The 22,426-nt window shown below is 45.8% G+C and overlaps 1 protein-coding gene across 1 annotated transcript in view; it reads right to left on the bottom strand.

Moving 5' to 3' along the window:
- Window positions 1–1,527: 1,527 nt before the first annotated feature.
- Suds3 (SDS3 homolog, SIN3A corepressor complex component) overlaps window positions 1,528–22,426 on the bottom strand; it is a 32,253-nt gene continuing 11,354 nt past the window's right edge. Inside the window, exons 7-12 of the mRNA XM_042669601.1 lie at window positions 17,202–17,297; window positions 16,369–16,430; window positions 16,214–16,235; window positions 14,169–14,274; window positions 7,320–7,404; window positions 1,528–4,654 (exon numbers count right to left, since the gene is read on the bottom strand). Of these exons, the coding sequence (XP_042525535.1) occupies window positions 4,556–4,654; window positions 7,320–7,404; window positions 14,169–14,274; window positions 16,214–16,235; window positions 16,369–16,430; window positions 17,202–17,297 (470 nt within the window). The 3' untranslated portion in view covers window positions 1,528–4,555. The remainder of the gene's footprint in view (window positions 4,655–7,319; window positions 7,405–14,168; window positions 14,275–16,213; window positions 16,236–16,368; window positions 16,431–17,201; window positions 17,298–22,426) is intronic.

The following is a 22,426-nucleotide window of genomic DNA, read 5'->3' on the forward strand; positions in this document are numbered from 1 at the left end:
AGGCCAGCCCTCTACCACTGAGCCACCTTCCCAGCCCTTTCCATTTTTTGTAGTCATTGAGGTAAGGTCTCACTACATAACCCAAGCTGGGCCCTAAAATGTGGGACCCTTCTGCCTCAGCCTCCCATGTAGGTAGGATTACTTGGCTATACAGGCCCCAAAATGAGGATCTGGTATATATGAAGTGCACAGGGCAAGGTGGGTCTGTTTCCCATTGGAAACAAGGAAAAGGAGGGGCTAGGACAACATACAGGAGTCTGCGAGGCTTGACCTCTTGTTTAGCTACACAGCTCCAATCCCTCATCAGTTCCAGGTACCTGGCTCTTCTAAAACTGCGAAAGAAACCATGTGATAATTAACCTTCCATTACTGTAACAAAGTATCTGTGAGAACTTAAAAAAGACTTGAGGGGCTGAAAATGTGGCTTAGTGGTAGACAGCTTGCCTAGCATGCATGAAGCCCTGGGTTTGATCCCTCAGTACCACATAAACAGAAAAAGCCACAAGTGGAGATGTGGCTCAAGTGGTTGAGTGCTAGCCTTGCACAAAAGCAGCTCAGGGGGAATGCCTAGGCCCTGAGTTCAAGCCCCAGAACTGGCAAAAAAAAAAAAAGCTTGAAAGTTCAGGTTCAAAGGTTTTATAGCTTGAGGTCAGCTGCTTTTTGGTGCTGCATTCCATCAGAACCAGGAGCTCCAGTAGAACAAGCTGCTCACCGGGCAGAGGGCAGGAAGCAGGGCTGGGCCAGCCCTGGGATGGATGCCCCTCCAGGACACACACAACTCCCAACTGCACCCCAGCTGGGCACTAAGCCACCATCATGAGTATTTGGGGAACATTGCAGACATAGCTACAGCAATTCTAGGAGGAAAAGAAAACTAGTTGGGGCGAGAAGAACTTAAAAGAAGCCGGGGGGGGGGAATCCTTCTAATATCACTTTAATCCAGGTGCCAAGTGACAGGAATGAACTCACCTTGGGACATTTTATCAATGTCAGCTCAGGTCTGTGCACTGCTTGTAGACACCACTGCTCCCCACTGCCCTAATGTGTAACACAGACATCTAGCCGGCCCCTCCCTCTCCTCCCACCCCCCCCCCCCCCCCCCCCCGCATCATCACAGCTGGACTGGGTAGGCCCAGGAGGGAGGGCCGTGTGTCAGCAAGGGCAGCCTTGTCCTCAACCCAGGGATGGCTGTGCTCTCAAGACCAAGAGAACCACCTCACGATGCACGCCAGACAAAAACAGGATGAGTCCCGAGTTTACTTTCTCTTCTCCACTGGCAATTACATTTCCACATTATTCACTAGATTCTTTCATCATCTCCAACAATTACACAGCGCATTACCTTTGCAACTGCTCTTTATAAACCTAGGGGATTGAGTATTAGGCTTTCAGGCATGCTACTCTATCTGACTCTACCCTGGTAATGAGCCCATGTCTAGTCCACCCCTCCCTCTCCCCCAGCTTCATCAATGAAAGGAAAACCCAACCTCATTCCATCACTTATCAAGTCCATGGAGACAACAAGCCTTGGATTGTTTCTCTTGGAAAGTTTATTTAAAACAAACAAACAAACAAAAACCCTATTCTTTTTTACAATTTACATTCACCTTTCGAGACATTTAATGGTAACAAGCCTAAAATGTATAAAAAAGCTCACCAGCTGCTTGAAATGGCTGCAGATTTACCAGGTTCTGGCATTAAAATGGTTCAGACTCTTTGGAAAAACTGGTGATGCACTAAATACTGAGATTTCAAATTCCCAGATAAAGACAAAATTTTTAAATAAGGAGGAAATTACTTAGCAAAAAATTCAAGGCTTAAAAGAAAAATACTGTAGATAAGAAGATTCCCCACCCCCACACCAGTCAGGTTAAAAAAAGCAGTGACCCTTACCCCAACCCTGCCCCTCCTTATTTCACTTAGAAAAGCCACCCAGCACTGACACAGGACCTCCTACACAAATTCATGAGGCTCCATTCATAGATCAGTGGTGAGGCTCTTACCCAGTGAGAAGTTCAAAAAGAAAACTTTTAAGGTAGGTAGTTAAGACATCCAAAACACTGGCATACAAATGAATAGAAATGCCCTGGCATTGTACAGCTACAGAAACCGGTCTGCAAACTGTTCACAAAGACCCTGGCTTGAGAGAGGACACACAACATCCCCAACGAACACTGGATGTGGTACTTGGAGGCATGGCTCACAGAAAATGTGTGCATGTTTTTTTGGCAGTACTGGGATTTGAACTCAGGGACCTGAACCTTGTTAGGCAAGGGATCTAACTTGTGCCATGCCCTTCATCTTTTTTTTTTGCTTTCTTTCTTTAATAGGGTCTTAACGTTTTTGCCCAGGCCAGCCTGGACAGTGATGCTATTATGTATGCCTCCTAGGTAGCTGGGGTGACAGATACATGCCGTTACTCACAGCTTTACTGATTGTGATGGAGTTTAACTTCTGCCCAGGCTGGCCTTACCCCACCGCTCTCCAACTCAAGTAGCTAGGATTTCAGCCACACCAACCAACCAGCAGGTTCTTGATCAGACTTGTCTGGACTGATTTTTCCAAAGGCCACCTTGCTTGACACAGTTGAATCTGGGGCTTCACCTGATTTGAAGGCTTACTGCAAGGGTTCTCAGCTTGTGGGGTAAGAACAGCCCTATAGCCTCTTCTCTAGGAGTCTGTCTGAATTCCCTCCAGCTGTGTTCCATCCTCACAGACAACCACCATATCCACTCACAGGCCTCTCCTCTTGGCTGCTGTATTCCTACCTCAGGGTGAGGGAATTCACTGTGGTTTGTCCTGAGACTGCATTTCCCCTCCTCTTACTGGGTCACAACTGAGGCTTCTGAGGGTACTGAGAGGGTGGCAGTGGCCACACCCCAGCCCTCAGGCCGAGGGTGACTTCACCAAAACACAAGGCTGCACTCAGACAAGTGAAGAACAGAAGGCAACATGCCACTGCTTTACCGCAGACCCTGTGACCGTGGATGGGACCCTAGCCACAACACACTTTAATGTACTGTGTGGGAAGACAAGGGAGGTGACAGGTTGAAATCTCTCTTAAAACCTCGGATGGCAAAACATACTAAACATATTTAACTAAGTTCCCACCGCAGCACCCTGGCAAGCAACATTACATATGCCAGTGGCAAGAGACATCCTCAATCACAGCCTGGGCCACCAAGCACTGTCAAGAGGGGAGGAGCCTCTGCTTACCACAGTCATGGTACACTGTGGTAAACATGGTAACAATGGGGGAGGGGCAGGGAAGAAATAGAGGGAACACCTAGACAACTTCTGATAAACAACATCATTTATCCTGCCAACACCAGGAAGAAAATGAAAGCATAAATTAAAATGAAAACCTATCTGTACAAGTCTTTACCAATCAGAAAGGTTTGGTCTCTGTGGAAGCCAGAACTTAGGAGTCAGCAAATCACTTGTCACCACAACTTGCTGTAGGCTCTGTACAGTACGAGACAACAATGGCATCCAAGGGCCTGACCAATAGGAATACTACAAGGATGTCCTAAGGTGCCCAGAGAGGTACTAACAGCTGTGTGACAACAGATTCTTTATCCTCTAGCTGCATCCAGTCATGTGCAGAGCCCTATCTCCCAGTGAATTATGTGTCCGACAGAGGGACACCCAGCCATGGCATCAGCACCAGTGACCCTGACTTATAAAGGAGTCTAGAGATCCCCAACTACTGCACTACCAGCCTCGCTGCCCCGCTAACTAGAGCATACTTAGACGCTTGGTCCGAGGTATGCAACATTTCTAGCTATCTGGGAACTGGGGAGAGAAAAGAATTACAAATGAAAACTGGAAATTACTGCCTCTTGTTCTAGCCTGAGGAGGAGCAGACATGTTTGAATAAATCACGTGCATTAAATAATATTTAAAATATGGTAACTTCAGCATGTTAGGGATACAAAATGTCAGCTCCCCAGTCCCAATTACTTAGATGCACAGTCTCCGGACAGCCAGTGGAATATATGGCATGTGCTAGCTGTTACACAAGCATTTGTTTCTCTGAGAAGGCCAAGAGCCAGGAAAACCAATCTCCTTCTGCCTGGTCCTTTGCCCCAGGCTTCTGGGGCCACAGTGAGTAGGGCCCAACAAGGGAAGGAGATGTACCATCCACTCATCAGATGCAAACAGGGAAATACACCATTCAGTGGATTCCTTCCAGCTCGTCTTCATGATAGAAAGACGTAAGGGTAAGGAAAACAGCTCTCCCTTCAAGCTCAAGGTTTGAACAAAAAGTCAAAGTATAAGCACAAAATAAAGAAATACAAATAACGTAAATCAAACCCCCAAGTACTCCTGACAGTAAGGGTCCCGTGGTGCCTGACGCTGGAGGAGGCCGAGGCAGGGAGGAGTGGCAGGGACGGAAGTGGCCAGCCACAGCCTGCCTGGCAGGATCCGCAAGTGTCCTCCATTCCAAGGAAGTAGCTATTCCCGGTAAGTTAAGAATTTTCTATTAAGAAAACAAACCAAAATGAAAACCACTCCAGAAAAAGGGTCTGGGGAGAAGAGACGCTGCAGAAAGTCAAGCCGCTGACCGCCGGCGGATCACAAAGAGCCCGCGCTGAAGCTGGCCCAGGTAGATCCTCATCTTGGTGCTGTCGCTGGTCTTTCTCACCCAGATCTGTGGGGGCAGCAGAGGGAACAAGATGAGAGAGGCTCAACACTGATAGGCAAATTGCCCAGACAGGAGAGTATCTACATGGGCCAGGTATGACCAGAAAGCGGGTCCCCTTTGCCTGGACAGCCTGTCTCCACAAGACACTCAAGGCTCGCTGCTGCAGGAAAAAGATGTGAGCCTGCACCTGCTCTCCCATCCTTCCTTCCCACATCCCTGACGAGACAACAGGCAGCACAGAGATCTAGAGACATACTTATGAACATCACCTTTCCAATCAAATCTGGGAATAGGTTCCTTTCCTCAAGGAACTTCCAAGTCATACAGCCTTTTAATACTGTGGCAGTTGCCCTCCCCACATCCCCCACCAAAAGAGCTGATGCTGATGGGAGTTGAAAGCCTATAGGCTCAGCCTTCCTCCCCACCACAAATGGACAGGTGGCTCAGACACATCCTTCTGCAGAACAGAGTACACTAGGCAACACAGGACTGCCAGAGTCAACAAGCACACCAGCAAGTAGCATCCTAGGCCAGGACTGGAGTTCAGGGTTCCACCATACCCCAGACACTATGCTGTGTACCGGGCAGCACTATAAAGTATGGACTACCTGTCATGGCTTGCTCTGCTCTACAGAAGAGGTCAAGGTCAGCAAGGCCACAGCTCTTTGTGTCCCTGTGGTGCTGGTACCTGACATCCAAGTCCCTTGTTCCTCCCCCTAAAGCATCCCTGACTCACCTGCTCTCTGTAACAGGCTGCAAGCAGAATGTTGTAAAAGGGCTGGAAACTTATATAAACAGGCTTCCAGAAACATCTCCTCCTCCCAACTCAGTTTTTAGGTTTTACAAAAGCTTATTCTCAGTTTCATCTCCATTTCTTCTATGTGATTATTTAGCAAAAGAGACTTAAAAAGTCAACAACAGTGGTTTAAAAATGACACAAGGGTTGGGCATTTCTCACTTCTGTAATCCCACTTAGGAGGCTGAGATCTGAGGATCAGAGTTTGAAGCTAGTCTGAGTAAGAAAGTCCATGAAATCCTTATCTCCAAAAAACTAGATCCAAAAAGTAATGGAAGTGAAGCTGTAGCTCAAGTAGTAGAGTGCTATTCTTAAGCAAAAGGAATTCATGGACAGCATGTAGGTCCTGAGTATAAGCCCCAGGACTAGGACTGGCGCTCACGGGAACACGCACGCGCACGTACACACACACACATGCATGCGCGCGCGCGCGCACGCGCGCACGCACGCACGCACGCACGCACGCACGCACGCACACACGCACACACGCACACACACACACACACACGCAGCAAGTTAAGGATCTCACATGAAGATAAGCCTCTGAAAGCCTTAAGGATCCATGTTAAAACTGAAAACTAACCCATAGATAGGCCAAATCAGGAAGTCACCAGCAGTGCTGGGGCCTCTACCCTTGAAGAGTCTAAAACCATCAGCCCTTCCTCCTCAGACCGATTCATATCCATCATGACAATCTGCAATGGGGTGCCAGGACTGGATATGCGTGTCTGATTTCCTTGAGGTGTCAGACAGGAAAATAATGGTTCTGAAGCTGAGACTACGAAGTCACATGGTTTTAAGAAGCAGTGCCCACAGCCAGGTACTGACGCTCCATCATGAAAACGCAGTACCTCCTTGCTGAGGACACTAGGTGTTTCTGTGGGGTCCCTCTTGGTTCTGGCTTGGCTGGAGGAGACTCACAGATCCAGAACTCAGGGAATAATGTCATTTGTCTCCAAGGCTCTCTGTAACTTTTAAGTAAACAACCAATTTGCAAACTAGTCACATTTGAGGGCATTTTCAATTCAGGAAGCTGAGAGACTACAAGAGGCTTAAGTTATATTTCATAATCCAGTTTCATTAGATTTACTGCTCACTGGCACGAATAACTTACCGAGGGAGACACATAAAAATCAATTTCTTTGCAGACATTTGTGAACTGATAAAAAAGATCCAGTCAGTCCAGCTACTGAAGTTTTAAACTTTTAACTCCTAACAATGCAAGTTAGACATTGCTGACATCCTCATGGTGAAGGGGCCAGCCAGTGGAGAACTCACAGCGCAGGGACCTCACTGGCTGCTAGAACTCTGAGCAACTTGACAACAGGCCCCATACTGCAGGAGGACCAGGAGACCAAGCCCCAGAGGCATGAACCCAGCAATTCATGGTTCACAGCCAGCACAGCATACATAGGGTCAGAAAGGGAGCAGACAAGGGAGTCAATGCTGGTTGGACCAGCACCTATTTACCAAGCACTTATTCAGTGCGGGACCTTGTACCAAATACAGCATTAAATCCTCACAGCAAGAAGCAAGCCTGATAGTACTCAGGGACAGGCTAAAAGAAAGAGTGTGTTCCACAGGGGAACTCCTCCCTCAGCAAGAGGTGACTGCACAGACTCAGGCAAGCCTTCTAAGTCTCTCTGGCTCCCACATCAGTGACTGCATAAGGAGTTCACCAAGACTCAGCATGGATGGCCTGCAAGCAAATGCAGGGACTTTCAGGCTGGCCCTGAGTGCCTCCAAGTGCTGCCTCCAGGGTAACTCACAGAAGACAAGACCCACTTCCTCAGTGACACTTTACTTCAGGGCTGTCCTACTTCTCACACTTCACAGGGCACATCTTGCTTTCCACAGAGGATATTTGGTTCCTACCTCATTGGCTCCAACAGAGCTGATCACACAGCTCAGTTTCTGGTTGTCCTTTGACTCCAAATAGATGGCCTGGCTCTTGTGGTACCTGCCAGAAACAGAGCACAGAAACACAGATGCAAAACTAGTAAGAACATAACCAGACAAAACAAACACCGCCACTGCCATCACAATAATATAATTAATCAAGAGCAAGAGTCTGGATTTCAGGGAGTTGAATTTAAAGGCCTCTGTCCTTGGATTAGATATGACCTCAAATCTTGTAGTCTGCAACTTAAATTTCTAGGCCCCTCTACAAAGGGGAAGGCAGAGCTGAGACCAAGGGAGGGGTTGGAAAGCTCTATCTTCTGTATTTGGACCATATGACCCAGTTCGAAACATGAATTGAAAATGTTAAAGTAACATTCTCTGATCCACTTTTCCACAGAAAAAGGAAGACTGAGCCAAAGCTCAGTGGGACAAAAGGATGAGAGAGCAGCTGATGGAGGACGGGAGCCGGGAAGATCAGCTGGCCAGCGCTGCCAGCCCTGGACAAGGCCAGTCCCAGTCCAATCAAGAAGATGAACCTTTGGTCATTCTGGCTACACAGATCCCTAAATTCATATAAAGCATCTTACTATCAGTTCTCTGGTGGAAGGAGGCAGATTCTGCTCTGCAGGTATAACAAGATGATAGAGTGCTAAGAGTCCCAACAAAGGAAGTAATTCTCTCCCACAGCAAGGATTTTGCAGTCTAGGTTCTTAGCACTCTTAACCTGCTACCTAGGGGCAGAGAACTTAGGGCTCCATGTCAACTCTCTTCTTGAAAACAATCATGAAAGTAATTAGAATGGTGAGACCTGTTTAGATCAAAGCTCTCTAGTTTGCTTTTAGCAAACTGGGTCAGAAAGCCTTGGTGTCCCACAGTGTGTGAGGAAACACTAAACCAGATCACAGCAACTCGCTAACTCTTTCTATGGTGACTGGAAATTATTCAAGAGAAACAAAACAAAATGCAACCTGTCTCAACTCATTCTGATTCTGCCTAAATACTTTTAAAAAGCAAGCTGATGGGCTTGATACAGAAGTGCATGATTAGCAGGAAGCATACTCAATATAGAACTAGGTGGAGAAGAAAACCTATGTCCACTATGCTCCCATGTAATTTTGAAGACACAATGAAATTTTGCTAAAATGCTAAGATGAAACTAAAAATGGTAAACTAAAAGTAGTATTCTTTTTATTACATACCTTTCATTTTTCTTATTACTTATATAGAGAAAAAAAAAAAAAAACAGCCCAGGGCCTAACATGCATGAAATCCCTGGGTTCGATTCCTCAGTATCACATACACAGAAAAAGCCAGAAGTGGTGCTGTGGCTGAAATGGTAGAGTGCTAGCCTTGAGCAAAAGAAGCTCAGGAACAGGGCCCAGGCCCTGAGTTCAAGCTCCATGACTGGCAAAAAAAAAATAAGCCGAATGTGGTGGGGTACACCTGTGATCTTGGCACTCAGGAGACTGAAGCAGGAGGATGATAAGACTGGAGCCAGCCAGGGCTGTTACAGAGTGAGAATCTTTTAAAAAGAGAGAGAGAGGAGTAAATAATACCTTCTTATAAGTTGTGATATTGGAAAACACTAAGTATGGGGTAAAAAGAAAACTTAGTATCGCAAAGTCAAAGAAAACAGGTGACTCACACCTGTACTATTAGCTATTCAGGAGCTTGGTATCTGGAGGATTACAGGTGGAAGCCAGCCTAGGCAGAATAGTCCTATGGACTCCATCTCTAATCAACTAACAATAAAAGATGAACTAGAGGCATGGTTCAAGTAACAGAGCACCAGTCAAGTAAGCACAAGGCCCTGAGTTCAAGCCCAATTATTGCCACAAAATCAAGGGAAGGGGTGACACTGTCCAGAAAGAAATGTACTCTTGGGCTGGGAAGGTGGCTCAGTGGTAGAGCACTTGCCTTACACTTGCCTGGCAAGAAATGTACTCTTGCTGAGCACTGATGGCTCACACCTGTAATCCTAGTTACTCAGAAGGCTGAGATATGACCCTTAAGCAAAAAGAGCTCAGGGACAGCACCGAGGCCCTGAGTTCAAGCCCCAGGATAAAAGAGGAAAAGAAAAAAAAGAAATGTACTCTTTACCTGACTTATGTAACTGTAACCCCTCTGTACATCACCTTTAATAATAATTTTAAAAATTAAGAAAAAAATAGAATCCTGTCAAATAATTTTTATAAGGTATATTTTCCTTCAACTGTGCTTAGAACACTCAAACCCAACCCACTTGGCTGACTACCAGTAAACATCAGGAGTAACTGTGGCCCCCCTGAGCTACCACCTCTGGTAACTCACAACACAGTTGCACATGGCTGGCCTCAGTGTCCACCATGGCTCCACCCCCTCACAGCAGAGCTAGCCAGCATGCTCCTCAAAGCAACCAACTCCCAAGCCAAGTGATGCCCAAGAATCCAGGGCTTCCCCCCGTCCCTCTGCCCCCCCCACCCCGATTCTCATGCACAACACACTGATCTTGGGGGACCATTCTCCTGGGAAAACAATTCAATTACGTTATTTAATTTTTTCTTTTTTTTTTTTTGGTCAGTCATGGGGCTTCAACTCTGGGCCTGGGCGCTGTCCCTGAGCTCTTCTGCTCAAGGCGAGTGCTCTACTACTTGAGCCACAGCACCCCTTCCAAGTTATTTGAATTCTCTGATAAGTACTCAAATGTGGGTTTTATATGATAGAAAGTATATGACAACCTTAACATAGCAAGTTAAAGTTCAATTCCTAAAGAAAATTAAGGGAAAAGTAATTCAAAGCATATTTAGAAACCAAGGGGGAAAAAAACACTCAAAAGCAACATCAATAGACCTAATTTAGAAAAAATGTACACCATCTTTCTTTTTTGCAAATTAACCTGTTTTACAAGCTCTGATTCAGCTGCTGAAGAAAAGCATTATAAACAGCCTCGAGAAGGAGCTGTAAATGTCAAATTGACTTTATTACTAATGGAAATTCTGACCTGGGAATCCCTACAATTAAGCTCTTAATGCTGTGGGCCTCATTGTTAAACCCAATGAACTAGAATGACTATTCTTTTGGAAGGAAGCAATTTCTTTAGAAGGTAAGTTCAAAAGTGGGGCAAGGAAGGAGGAGATGTAATTGAGTTTTGTATCCTACTGGGAACCCTAAAATTAACACTTCATTTTCCAAAACCTGAATCCACATAACAGCTCTAGAACCTCCAGGCAACACTGTTCCAACAGCAGCTGAGAGATGGAGGGTTAAATCTACTGAACAAGTGAAGCACTTCACTTTTGATTCACATTAGCAGAGAAGAAGAAAAAAAAACGATCTACCAGCATCATCAGTTAACTTTGTTATTTTAAAATATCAGCTACTTTCATGGTATTTTCTGAGAGGTCATTAGTCCAAATCAAACTATGAGGAAAGCTTGAGGCATGATGGGGGGAGGGGAAGCTTTAAAAGCAGACAAGCTGGGCAGAGGAAGATGCTTATCTTTCAAAATGCAATGTAGCTGAGGAAGTGTTCACCCCAATTTTGCTGAAGTCATTTAAAACTCAATGAAACATGGTTTGCCAAAAATACTGTTCTACCAAAATACTATGCGACTGGAAGAAGAAAGTGACTCAGCTGATCTCTCGGCCACAGGCCATGTCTCCCAAGCAGAGAAACATGAGGACTCCCAAGTGACAAACACACAGCCAACCTCAGGACCTTTGAGGGACAGTCCTGCACAGGGGAAAGCATCCCCTGCTGTAAGGACCAGGGAAGGGAGGGAGCACCTCTTGCTACTCACTGTGATTGCCAAACCCAAGGAAATACACACAACAGAATAGAAAGCCGCATTTTAAAAATACATTAAAAATAGAATAAGCAACTTGAAATGCATTGAAATGCTGTGTATATAGACATTCTTTTTCAAATGTATTCTCTAATATCAGAAAGATGGTGAACATTTTGACCGCTTTGTTTACATTATGAAGCACCCATCACTGTGGATCCTTTCTTTAAGGAACCAGGACTTTCATTTTTCTGCATTTTCACCCTCAAGACACGTCTCATAAAATCTAAGGACTGAGTCTAGAAAGAGGAAGATCTGAAGCAATGCAATCACAAAATGAACATCATTTGAAATATCACATGGCTTTGAGATGCACAGATCCGTAAAAATGTTAGTTATAAATCTCACCATTTTCAAAACGGTTCTTATATGTGGGCTTGATCTTTAAAGGTTATTTGGTTTTCATTATTAGAAACATTTTTCATCTTAGTTTGCTCCCCTTGTGTTGAACAGCTCAGGCCTGCCACCTAGTGGTGGTAGGTTCTGATAAGCAACGTTAAAACAACACTAAAAAGCAACCCAACAAAAGTGGTAGAGGTCACCCCTGTTAGGCTTACACAACACAAAAAAAGCCTCTTCCATCTTCTGCACAAGGAAGTCAATGAAAATTAGTAAGTGAAAATGGTTGATTTCAGGCATGACTAGATCACTTTCTGACAAGAACACAGCCTATGAATCTGTAAGCTCCACTGAAAACATTTAGAAAAAAATGTGTTCATACTATTGACTTTTTTTTCTTGTAATAAGAAAAATAGGTATAATACCAACTTACATTGCACGGGTTATTGTAAGTAACCTAAAGACAACACAGAATTGTACAGGAAGGTGTCCTTAGGTTAAATGCAATTGGATTTTGCTAGGTGAGGGACAGGGGCCTGGAACTTATTCCTCATGGATACAGAGGGATCACTGGCTGGGCACAGTGGCTCACACCTTAGCTTCAGATACTTGGGAGGTAGAGACCAGGAAGATCTCGGCTTAAAGGCTAGTGTAAAAAAATTAGCTAACAAGATTCCATCTCAACAAAAGCTGGGTATAATGGCCTATATCTGAAATCTCAGGTAGGTGGGAGACACAGGAGGGTAGAACAGACTGAACAATAAACTAAACACAAAAAGGGCTGGAGGTGCTGGACGCTGGTGGCTCACGCCTGTAATCCTAGCTACTCAGGAGGCTGAGATCTGAGGATCTCGGTTCAAAGCCAGCCCAGGCAGGAAAGTCCGTGAAACTCTTATCTCCAATAAATCAACAGAAAACCAGAAGTGGCACTGTGGCTCAAGTGGTAGAGCACTGGCCTTGAGCTGAAGAGCTGAGGGACAGCGCTCAGGCCCAGAGTTCAAGCCCCATGACTGACCAAAAAAAAAAAAAAAAAAAAGGGCTGGAGGTGCGGCTCAAAGGGTAGAGAACACTTGTATGTCAAGCGTTCAAATCCCAGACCCTCCACATGCATACAATCACATACATATGCACACAGATACATGCAAACAAACAAACATGCATAAATAAGGTAACCAATTGACATGATGTAACTAACATAAACCTCAAAAAAGCCAAAATAACCATCACCCTAATTTTGGAACTTTTCACTACATAAAAATATTGAAAAACTTAAAAGATTATCATATGCAGGGGCTGGGAAGGTGGCTCAGTGGTAGAGCGCTTGCCTTGCATGCCTGAGGCCCTGGGTTCAATTCCTCAGCACCACATAAGCAAAAAAAAAAAAAAAAAAAAAAGCTGGAAGTGGCGCTGTGGCTCAAGTGGTAGAGTGCTAGCCTTGAGCTGAAGAGCTGAGGGACAGCGCCCAGGCCCAGAGTTCAGGCCCCACGACCAGACCCCAAAAAAAAAAAAGATTATCATATGCAATAAATTAGAGACCATACAGTAACCCAGAAAAACAGCCTCATGTAACTAAATGGAAAGGCAGGACTAACCATGTGTCCCATTTGCAAAGAGTTTGCCTGCACCGGGATAAATAAAGACAATGCTGAACCAGGGCTCACAGAGCTGTGGCAGGACCCAGGGTGATTTGGTTATCTACCAAAGAGAACATCTAAGATAGAAGGCAATGTTTGCTTAATGAATATACAGACAAGTTTTAGGGCTCTTTCCTATAGTTTCACCATTCTCTCCAATGATAAAATGCTGCCAGTCTGAGAGTTTCTGTGTTCAAAGCTAAACTAATCATGTCTAAGGTTAGTTTCCAAGTTTTCTGGAACACTTCCGCAGTGGGATGGCACATGAGAAAGAGAACAGCTGGCAAATACAGAACTCCTGCTCACATTAGAACCCGCAATATGTACAACTGCAGGACCCACGGGGACAGAGCAGGAAAGACACTCATTTATCTTAATTAGCACAATCATCCCCTGAATGGACTTGACCACAAAATCCTTTTATCTGCAGAATGCCTAATAAGTTTAGTGCTCAGAAGAGGAGTTAAGAGAAACAGGGCAGGTCCTGGTCCCGCTGGCAAGGGCGCCCATGGAAGCGGCACAGAGAAGGGGCAGGCTACCATCCGAAGGATGCTCTTGAGGAAGCCTGGCTTTCAAAGACCTGACAGAGGCATTCATAAACTGCTGACGTGTAGTACTCAGAGTTCCCAATGGTCTCAGCATTTGAGAAGCAGAGGAAGGGTGATGGCAAGTTTGAGGCCAGCCTGGACTATATAATGAGACTTTGTCTCCAAAATAAAACGAAAATTAAGTTAGGGCTAGGATTGTAGGTAAGGGGTAAAACACTTGCCTAGCATGTGCAAGATCCTCAGTTAAATAGATGGGAGGTGGGGGGAGGGAGAATGATCTGAAATAACCATCACAGTGGACTCTACTAAGAGGTTCTTCTGAGACTATTAAGAATAGGCAATGAGGGAAGAAAAAAAAACCTTTGGGATTAGAGACATGGCTCAGATGATAGAACACCATCAATAAGCAAAAGGGTCAAATACCAAGTTCAAGTTCCATTCTCAGACAAAAATAAAGGACTGTTTTCTCATAACTTACCATCTTTTATCGTAATATAGTTTGCCATCTTCTATTCGAGCCTCAAATCTCTGGGCTGGAGACTCCGTGGGTGTAGCAGGCAGGTGTTCGGGGGAGGATGGGGATGCTGGAGACACCAGACAGACACTTCAGTGACTGAGCATTTTATAAATTTGTGAGCCCATCAGCCAACATGCTTTAATCAAACATTGCCAGGGGGGCAATGTTAAAGACCACCAAGCCATTACTCGAGTAATACACAGAATCTGGACAGATTTTTTTTTTTTTTTAAGCAGTGGGGTCTCATATGTTACCCAGGTGGGGTGTCAGATGTTCATAGACGAAATCCTATGACTCATCAGATGTGCAACTAAACGGTCCCTCAGCATACTGATGCTGAACTCAATGTGGACACCCAATCTGCCCTGTGCACCACAAAATTCCTCATCATTACATGTTACCTGATCCACAAAACCATGAGGTAAGCACTGAACAGAAGAGAAACCTGAGGCCAGGGAGATAAAGGGCAAATGTGCAGATGTACAAGGTTACTTTGAGTAGGAAGAAAATCCCATGACCACGAGGACTCAAAACAGATCAAGAAAAAAAAATATTTCTTAAAAAGGAAATTATGTTGGGCACTGATAGCTCATACCACCAACTACTCAGGCGAGAAAAGTCCGTGAAACTCATCACCAATAAACTACTCAGAAAAAGCCAGAAGTGGTGCTGTGGCTCAAGTGGTAGAGTGCTAGCCTTGAACAAAAGCAGCTCAGGGACAGAACCCAGGCCCAGAATTCAAGCCTCAGGACCAGAGGGGGAAAATAAATCATTCTTGTCCTTTTCTATGGACCACAGGCATCACAGGAGGGAGAACTGTGTCCTCAGTAGGAGAGGGTTCGGTGAAGTAATCACAGTGCTCAGAACCAAAGACATTTCCAGCTCAGAATGCTAATTTGCAACGAGAATTGCCTCTAGTCCACAAACTGCAAGTCAGTGCAGCCTGTGGCATTAGCAGGGGCAGGCCAGGAAATGCCACTAGAGCACTAATGCCAAGGCCTTAACCAGAACACAAGTCACACTGAACAACCCCCAGTTCTCATCTTCAAAACTGATGCCAGGGCTGGGAAGGTGGCTCAGTGGTAGAGCGCTTGCCTTCATGCCTGAGGCTCTGGGTTCGATTCCTCAGCACCACATAAGCAAAAAGAAAAAAGAAAAAAGCCGGAAGTGGTGCTATGGCTCAAGTGGTAGAGTGCTAGCCTTGAGCTGAAGAGCTGAGGGACAGCGCCCAGGCCCAGAATTCAGTCCCCACGACCAGACCCAAAAAAAAAAAAAAAAAACAAAAAAAAACTGATGCCAATGAACTCGAAGAAACTTGTAACAATCACTATCTGGGGATAATGGTACAGACCCTATAATGCTAGCACTTGAGAGGCTGAGGCAAGAAGATTTTGAGTTCAAGACCAGCCTAGCTAAACAGTAAGACTCTGGCGAAGAGAAGAGAAGAGAAGAGGAAAAGGAAAAGTACAAGCCCAACATTGATGGCTCATGGTGGTAATTCTACTTACTCAAGAAGCTGAGATCTAAGGATCATGATTCAAAGCCAGCCCAGATAAGACTCATCTCTAATTAAACACTAAAAAGAAGTGGCACTGTGGCTCAAGGGGTAGAGTGCTTGCCTTGAGCTGAAGAGCACAGGGATAGCGTCCAAGCCCAGAGTTCAAACCCCACGACCAAAATTTAAAAAAACAAAAACAAAAAGCAAGTGAAACTATGGCTCAAATGACAGAGCACTAGCCTTGAGCACAAAAGCTCAGCGACAGCAACCATGACCTCAGTTCAAGCCCCAAGACTAAGTATCAAAAAAAGGAGGGTGGGTAATCTATAATAAATCCCACAGAAATGACAGCGTGTACGGTTTTCTTCAGTTTCTGTGATGCCTGTCTTGGGGCATATAACACAAACTTTACTTTTTCAAAACTGCCACAATTCTCTGGCAGGTATTCACATGCTTTCCCAACAATGTGATACAAAGACTGCAAATGCCAGTAACATCATGCACTTACCTGGTCTCTTGGGTGACTTAAGCTGTAAGAAGAACAACAGAAAATCATTTCAGATGCAACTTCCAGTGTCAGGTATGGATGATTTAACAAGTTACACAAGCCTGGTGCAGGAGAGTACCAGGTGAATTCCAGGAATCTGAAAAGCCAAGCCATACCTTATTTAAGGTCCTCAGATCCTCCATGATCTGCTCGTCTGTTAACAAGTAGTTTAGCTGAGGTGTGAAGAGTTAAAGGAAGCTGCCTGAGAAGTTCCGTTCCCCAGAATCAGAAATCAACACAATAGGAAAATCTGTCCTTTAAAACTGACGGTGCCAAACGATTTTTAGAAAAACTGATAATGATGCTACATGATGCTTTTAAAGTAACAATATGTTAGGTATCTATAACAACAGTAACAGCATAGCAAACTAAAACAACTTAGCTCTGAATTTATAAAGAGCTTTAGTTCCAATGATGTTCTATAGTTACCCTTCCCTAGCTCTGAAACCTTTAGGAAGAAGAAACTTGAGCTTCGGCCCTCTGCTGGTAGCAGAATGACTGAAGCACTACAGAAAACAGCTATTTTCTCAAGAGGGACAGAACCACTAACTCTAGTCTCCAAGCATCCCATCCCATTAGCCATCTCTATGACTACAGAGCTTCTTTATGTTGACTATGATGTCATCTGCTTAAAGGCACCTGGTGACAGAGGAACACAAAGGCAGATACTTCGGTCCTCACCTTACAGGAGGAAAAATTAAGACACATCAGGTTGGCAGCTGCCCCTGAGGTAAGTTTTAAAACCAGGTTGAACTTCCCAATACAGATTACCTTTGTAAATGCCTGCTTTCTACAAAGCCTTTTTGTTAAGAGGAGCCATAGCCATGAGCTCCCATCAAATACTGCTGCTTCTGCAGGCTTTTGCCATAGACCCTCTACCAAACGGGTAAGCAAAGGATTCAACAGTCTCAGGGAAGGAAAGGTCATTGGTGCCTGGTGAAATGGATATCAGGGGCAGGTTTTCTCCTCTTGTCTGGGATGGGGACCGGATCATTTGGTCGTCTCCGCAACTTTCTGGTCATGATAGGCTTCACCTCCATAGAGTCTGTGGCAAGAAGCGAATGAGTAAATCTATCCAGCTCCCACCTGAAATCAGTAAGAATTCCTGTGGTATAAGGTTTTTGCCCACAGCTTCCCCAGCACAACTTTTACTGGAGATGATTGACCTATGCATGGTCTAAAGCAGACACTACTCTAAGACTAGAGTGGGTCTATGGTTCTAAGATTCAGACACACACTCCTCTTGGAAACTATCATAAAGTCCAACATGGGGGTTTCTCTCTGGCACCCTCAAAAGCCTAGGGGCTGTTCCTCCTTTCCCTCAAATAAAGAAGCCAGAAAGGTCTCTGCTCTTGTGACTGAAGGAGCCTTACGGTCCTCATGTGCCCCATTTCTGCTGCTCTCCCACTCTCCCACAGAGGGGTTGCTCTGAAGCCGACTGGCATAAAAGGTCTTTGGTGCTGGCCCGCTCCTTCCTGAGATACTGGCTGTCCTCTACAGTCACCAATGCCAGCACCGCAATGATGACCCATAACAATCTCAATCCTTCTGCTTCCGCTCCCAAAGCTGTCTCTCCTACATTTTACATCTGTCCCCTTCCACATGCAAACAAAATCAGCCCCCTCATCTGTCTTTACTCAGGCATCAAATTCATCCATAATCAATTCAGCCTCATGAACCTGTTCAATAACCTTGCGGAAGGCCCCCTCCTCAGTGATCTCTGTAGGACACAGGTACTATCACTTTGTACGTCATTCTTACTAAATACTTCAGAGGCCTACTGCTCTCCCAACTGAAGGACAGGCCTCACTTGTTACCCAGAGACCCATCTTTTTGTGTTATGGCTCCGTTTGCTGGTCCTGAGTGCTATTTCTAAACCTCTTTATTTTTTTTTGGGGGGGGTGCCCACAATGCTAGCTGAATTTTCAGTGAGTGGTTAACTGGAGATAAGTCTCATATACTTTTCTACCTAGCTGGTTTCAAATTGCAATCCTTGCATCTCAACCTCCTCAGTAGCTAGGATTACAAGCATGTGCCATCAGCAACTGGCTAGCTTCTTTTCTGCCCTTGAACTCCTATATCCTGCCTTACAAAGTCCACTCGGTATTCTCCTGTCTGTGACATCACCCCCAGGCAGAGGCTCAGTCTAGCTTCCCACTAATACTTCCATACCAACTTCTCCTGTGCCAAGTGCCACACCCCATGGGACGGTCCCCCATCGGACACTGGGATTCCCTATCTGCACTCAGTCACTCTCTACTAGACAGAGCTATCAAGCTCACAGACCATCTACTTCTTCTCTGGTGCCCGCTGGCACTAGGTGGGCATCTTTCACACTGCAGTGTCCAATCTGGTCAGCAAGTTGTGAAGCATCAATGGCTATCACCCACCTATCATATGTACCTCTTTATACCTTGTCTTTTTTTTTTTTTTTTGTCAGCCATGGGGTCTGAACTCTGGGCCTGGGTGCTGTCCCTCAGCTCTTCAGTTCAAGGCGAGCACTCTACCACTTGAGCCACAGCACCACTGTCAGCTTTTTCTGCTTATGTTGTGCTGAGGAATCGAACCCAGGGCCGCAAGGCAAGCACTCTACCACTTAGCCACTTCCCAGCCCCTACCTTGTCAGTTTATAAAACTGGCCTTTGTAGTTTCTTTTTTTTTTTTTTGTCGGTCATGGGGCTTGAACTCTGGGCCTGGGCACTGTCCCTCAGCTCTTCAGCTCAAGGTGAGCGCTCTACCACTTGAGCTACAGCACCTCTTCCGGTTTTCTGGTGGTTTATTGGAGATAGGAGTCTCATGGTCTCTCCTGCCAGGACTGGCTTTGAACAGCAATCCTCAGATCTCAGCCTCCTGAGTAGCTAGGATTACAGGTGTGAGCCACCAGCACCCGCTTGTAGTTTCTTTCCTGCCTAAAAATATGTTCATTAGAACCAGTCTCAATCAAACTTTTGTTATGCCCAGCATGGTGTGCTGCATAAACAGGACTGTAGAGTTGGACCCAAGCTGCCATGAGCAGATGGCATTAAAGAGAGGACAGAGCCCACAAGTGCTCGGACTGCACAGAATGGCCTGGATTCCACTCTGTGAGCAGAGTGTCTGGAAGATGACCCACACCCCAAATCCAGGTCACCTCTTCCCTTCTCTTCCCCAGATATTCATGTGGGACTCCTGCTCCTTTCCATGACTCCTCAGGCCCCCTGCACTGGGTGACCACTGTGGAGACTATGCTCATGCACAACATGAGGTCAGTCTGTCTTTCACTGGGGCCATCTCTCAGCGCTGCACTACACTGGGAAGGCTCCATGACGATCAGAACAGGAACAGCTGAGCACAAAGGCCTCACCCCTCAGTCTCACTCTGTGACCCACTCAGTGCTCCATGACCTATGGTTCTGAGAGTCACAATGAGGCAGCTGACATGAATTCTAGTGAAACACTAGCCAGTTCCTTTGGGGGCTGAGCAAATGGCTGCACTTCACTGTCAGCCTTGCCATCTGTAAACCAGATAGAAGGACACCCAGACCAGAAAGGCTACAGGAACTGAACAAGGTTACACTTCCCAAGTCCCACGTCTACCCTGAGCCAGTCATTCTCCAAAGCACAGTACAAGCATCGTCTCCACTCAGTTCCCACCACCAGATGGGCTATCACTACCTTGCCAAAGGAGGAAACCGCCTCACAACTAAGCTGGTAAAGAAGCCAGGACACCACAGGCCCATCAGCCCACACAGCTCAAGGTTTCTACATAATGCCTAGGATCTCAGTCGCTGTGTGCTCAGGAGACAGACATCTTCTCTGACTTTAATGACATGTGCTCCCAGCTAGGACTATTTTCTAAAGGAAACAAGAGCTTTACTGAGGCCACAAGTAGCTTCCAGAAACTGAAAGGAGTAAAATTGGCAAAAGAAATTATAGTGGCAAATAGGGAGCTGGTGAAAGCACACACACAAAAGGCCTGCACTAACAAGAAAAATGATGAATTAATAATAGCCAGGAACCAATGGCTTATGCCTGCCAATCCTAACTTCTCAGAAGGCCAAGATTTGGAAATCAAAGTTTAAGGCCACCCTAGGCAGAAAAATCGGAGAATTCCCATCTCCAATTAATCAGCAAAATGCTGGACTCAAGGCATAACTCAAGTAGTAGAGCACCAGCTGTTGAACAAGAAAGCTGAACAAAAGTGGGATCCCTAAGTTCAACCCCAAGTACTGGCACCAGAAGGAAAAAGTGATAAAAGCCCCACGAATTTTTAAGGCTAATTAGGTTCTTTGGTTCTTTGGGTTACTTACAATCTTGGCCTCAACATCAAAGAAAACACACACACTTGGGTGGTTCTATCAACCTGGTCTGATGGGAGGCACAGTGGGTCTGGGGCCTCTCAACAGCATGCCTTATGTCCAGGCTCCCAGTTGACACATGTACACCTTAAAGCTGAATCAGAGCAACAACCTAGCCTAGCTTCTCCACTATTGTACCCCTTGCCACAACTGCCCTTCCTATGTCCTCTACAGAGGCCTGGGTGTCAAGACGTCATCCTGCACAAATTCCCAGGGAGGTGAGTGCTTTACGTCATGCTCAGAGCAGGTCACCAGTGTGTGAGCAGGTCACCTGTTTCCAGAGGGTCCCTCAGACAAGGTTTTGCCTTAGCCTCTCAAATCTGACTTTGTTTTTAGATGAGATCTTCAGGTCGAACAGAAAAGGAGATCTGTAGAAATACCTTTTGTGTGCAGAGCTGGGCAACAATGACACTGGGCATCAATCCACAGAGGTGAAATAAGTCAGTCAATTAGAGGAAGAGAACAGGCCTTTAATGCAACTCCATAGCAGCACCATCTGTGGAAAGGCTAATTATCTTCCAGCTCCAGTGGCTCTTCTCTGCACACTCCATCATTACCTTGGCAGTCCTCTCCATATCAAGGGTACTAAATGGCTTGAGGAAGGACATCGGTACCTTCAATGCCCATGGCTAGCTTTAAACACCTCTGTAATCTATTTTATTGCGTTACAAATGATTTCACTGCATTGATTTGTCTTTTCCACCCTGGCACACTCTGCCTCAAGTCACTGAGGACAGCCCCTGTCCCAGTTACCATTCTGTCGGTAAAACAGCCTGGCCAAACACTGTCTCTGGCTTGTCAACAATTACAATACCAAATTACAGGTGAGGTGCTGATACCCTTCCCTGCAGATGGAAAGGGAGCGGCTATAACCAGACACTATTTCCCACTAGCCTAATGAAGGCTCCTGAGCATCTGGTGTCTCTAGCAGAGCAATGAGGCATCAATGCCAGTCATAGCCACCAGCAAAGGGTCATAGCACAGGCAGGCAGATTCCTACAAATGAGGCAGCACAGTGCTAGCAGTCTAGTGATAGAAACCCCAACAAGGTGGGGCTGCCTGAAGATGCTACTACAGCATCTACCTACTCCAAAACAAGTCAGGAGGCCTAAGGCATGCATACCCTCACCAAGTCCTCCAATGAGGAAGCTAGCAGAGACTTGAGGGGTTGGGCCCTGCCCCACTGTTAGACACAAGCACATTCTCATCAGGGTAGAAGTCTGTCAACAGGAAGCCCAAGTTGGTTCACAGAACAGAAACTTGGGGGTGGAGGGGGAGATCTTCACTAGTTACTTTTCGTTTCAAAGTGAGCTCCAAGTATATCCATTCAAAAAAAAAAAGGAAAACCTGCACCCTGTTGAAATCAGATGTACCAGAGTACCAGAACCTCTGATGGTGGTTGAGTTAAATGTGGGCCGTGCAGCAGGGCATGGTGTGAGACCTCAAGTGACAGACTTGCCCAACCTGCTCTGCAGCATTTGCTGAATTCCAGCCCATCCTCTGTATCCTTCCAGGGCTCATCAGCCTACATGCAGACCACAAAGTCAGTCCATATCACTTCTCCCTGAAAGTTGCTGCGCCCTGTTGGGCTCCCACATGCAGTTCAGGAAGTCCTAGGGTAGGGATGAGGCTTGGCCCCAAGCCTCAGGTGACCTCTGTGGCCTCAAAGAATAGTCAAGTGCCCTGCTAGAATGGCACTGGCTCTGAAGTGCTCATAGCACAGCCTGGGGGAAGACACAGAGAAGCTCAAGAGAGAAGATACAGCACCTTGCCTGTAATTAAGGCAGACAGCAAACACAGAGCAGAGTCCATCAGAGCAGATGGGCTGGGTGAGTGAC

Source organism: Dipodomys spectabilis, unplaced genomic scaffold (assembly GCF_019054845.1).
Source record: "Dipodomys spectabilis isolate Male_0828 unplaced genomic scaffold, ASM1905484v1 ptg000499l, whole genome shotgun sequence".
NCBI classification, from domain to species: Eukaryota; Metazoa; Chordata; class Mammalia; order Rodentia; family Heteromyidae; genus Dipodomys; species Dipodomys spectabilis.